General features: G+C 44.2%; 1 protein-coding gene across 1 annotated transcript in view; it reads right to left on the reverse strand.

The window, feature by feature from the left end:
• Positions 1-1,632: 1,632 nt before the first annotated feature.
• CLNK (cytokine dependent hematopoietic cell linker) overlaps positions 1,633-2,563 on the reverse strand; it is a 108,095-nt gene continuing 107,164 nt past the window's right edge. Inside the window, exon 18 of the mRNA XM_015571820.1 lies at positions 1,633-1,810. Within this exon, the coding sequence (XP_015427306.1) occupies positions 1,667-1,810 (144 nt within the window). The 3' untranslated portion in view covers positions 1,633-1,666. The remainder of the gene's footprint in view (positions 1,811-2,563) is intronic.

Genomic DNA, 2,563 nt, shown 5'->3' on the forward strand with positions numbered 1-2,563 from the left:
ATACTGCCTTCAGCTCTCATCAGTCTGCTCCTTAGTAGCCAGGCTCCAATGTATACACGCTTGTCTCTTGGTTCCCATGTTGCCCTGTGCAGGCACACCTAAGACAGGCTCAGGTGGGCATCAAGAGTTCCAACTTGCCTGGCTGGTGAGGCTCAGTAATTGAGCATCAACTTATGAACCAGGAGGTTACAGTTTGATTCCCGGTCAGGGCACATGCTCCGGTTGCCGGCTTGATCCCTAGTATAGGGTGTGCAGGAGGGAGCCAATCAATGATTCTCTCTCATCACTGATGTTTCTATCTCTCGCCCCTCTCCCTTCCTCTCTGAAATCAATGAAAATATTTTTTTAAAAAGTTCCAACTTTACAAGGAGCTTCTGCATCAAATGCTCTTGGTCTGTCCTAGAGGCGTTACCTCACATTGACCTTGTGAAAGGTCAGAGCCAGGCACCTGCTCCGCTGGTTGGCAAATGCTCCCAGTGCTCATTGTCTGCTATTTTGGACGAGAGAGAATCCTGGGCATTGTGTGCAGTATTTTCCTTGGTATCCCTTGCCTTTTAATGCTCTTTTGGTTTTACTTCTAGCTACAATGACATAGTCTATAACTTTCACATGCAGGCTTTGGTAACATTTGAAGTCATTGTGTACTATTCATTCCAACCAGGACTCTTTTTATTTTTTTAAACGTCACTACAAGAGTTTACTTATTGATATATTTTAAGGTAGGTAACTCTGTACTTTCAAATCATTTCTCTCTCTCTCTCTCTCTCTCTGTAAAATTTCACAGGGCAGGAAATGTACCTGGGAAGATGTGCTTGGAGGGAGCCAGGCAAGAAAGGATAAAAATCCTGCCTCTCTTCTTCTGTTGAATGAAAGTGCATCCTCCTGGCCCTGAGCAGGGACAGTGCAATGTTCCCGCAACATAACGCTAATGTGAGGCCTGCTCTTCCTTCAAATGGAAGTCCACAGTTGGACTTGTAAGAATAACTATACCTTCCCTCAGGCGTAAGCTTACTCCCTTACTAGGAAACGCCTAATTCCATTCGTCTTACAGCGACTCTAAGCAGAATGCACTGGAGCTGGCCGTTTCACACCACAGGGAACGCATTTCTGATTTCTGTCTTTCAAGTGACACTCACAAGTGCTCTTGTTGTCCTACCACATTGCTTCTCTGAAACTGAATTTCCAGGATCACAAATAAAATAGAGCTGCCATTCACTAACACCTCAGCATAAGGAATCCTGAAAACATTGTAAGTTCACAAGTCCAAACATTTCTGAAGTAAATAAGGCCTCACGAGGTCCTGGAAGAGCATAGATTTGGGGGTCTCCCCCAGACTCGCCATGTGCCAGCTGCAAACATCCCAGCGATAGTTTCTTGTAACCTCTGTTGCTCATCTGTAACTTGAGCACAATGACCGTCTTTACAGTTTTTTTCTTTAGAACATATTTTTGAAAAACTAGTTTTGATTTATGCATCTTATACATATTCTGTGGTTTGAGATTTCAAAAACCATGGTTGAGTTTCCAATTTCCATTATAGAACGTTTTTCTTTTCTTTGCAGTCTAAGATGTAATCCCTTAAAACCCCAGAAGAAGAATTTTTGGAAAGAGGTGAAAAATAATAGAGGCCTGGGATCCTGTGAACTGAAGGTAAGCAGATCAGGCTACTAAGGCGAGGAGAGTCTGTTGAGAGGGAGGGGCCGCGTCAGGTAGCATTGCTCCCTGTGGGCTCGGGTTTTATCTTTCCCGTCAATCAGCACAATAGGAAAATACTTGTAGTGTTCAATGATGTCTTCCACCGAATCAAACTTCTGAAACACAGACAAGAAAGTTAATGAAATTTACATCCCTTTGGTGCCTGTAGGTTAAAGTACAGATGTTCAGTTTTACTTGGAAAAGGGAATTTATTAACATTTTGGGGGTGAGGTGTTGTAAAGGTGTGTCAGAAAGTCATTTAAAAAAGGGGTGTGGCAATCTCTTAAAGGATGAGTGACAAGAATCATCATAATAAAAGGCTAATATGCAAATGGTCATCACACCATGATGCCATAATGCCGTGACACCGTAATGACAAATCAGCAGGGACCTGAGGCTGCGTGGTGCCAGGCTGGGGCAGGGGACCTGAGGCCACGCCCGTCACCTGGTGGGGCTTGATGAGGGATCTGAGGCTGCTCCCTCCGACCCTGTGGTGCTTAACAGGGGGTGGGACCGGCCGGGTCTCAGTCTGGCACGATTTCGAGGTGCACATGGTTGGGCGGGGACTTGATTCTAGGTCCTGTGGTGTGCCCCAGATTCTGAGAGGAGAGAGATTTTCATATACATTTTACTAATTTTCTTTCATCTCTGACACTTCTATTATAGAGAAAGGGCAAATAGCAATATTAAAATTTTTCCTCTAATTATTTTCCTTTTAATGTGCACAAATTTCATGCACCAGGCCACTAGTAAGATAATAAGGGAGAATAAAGGCACTTGGGGAGACCAAAGATGAACTAAGGCAGCTGAGCTTTCCACACCCAGTTGTCAGGTCACCTGGTCAAGCTTCACCTTTATCTCAGATTCCT

This window comes from Myotis davidii, unplaced genomic scaffold (assembly GCF_000327345.1).
Source record: "Myotis davidii unplaced genomic scaffold, ASM32734v1 scaffold204, whole genome shotgun sequence".
NCBI lineage: Eukaryota > Metazoa > Chordata > Mammalia > Chiroptera > Vespertilionidae > Myotis > Myotis davidii.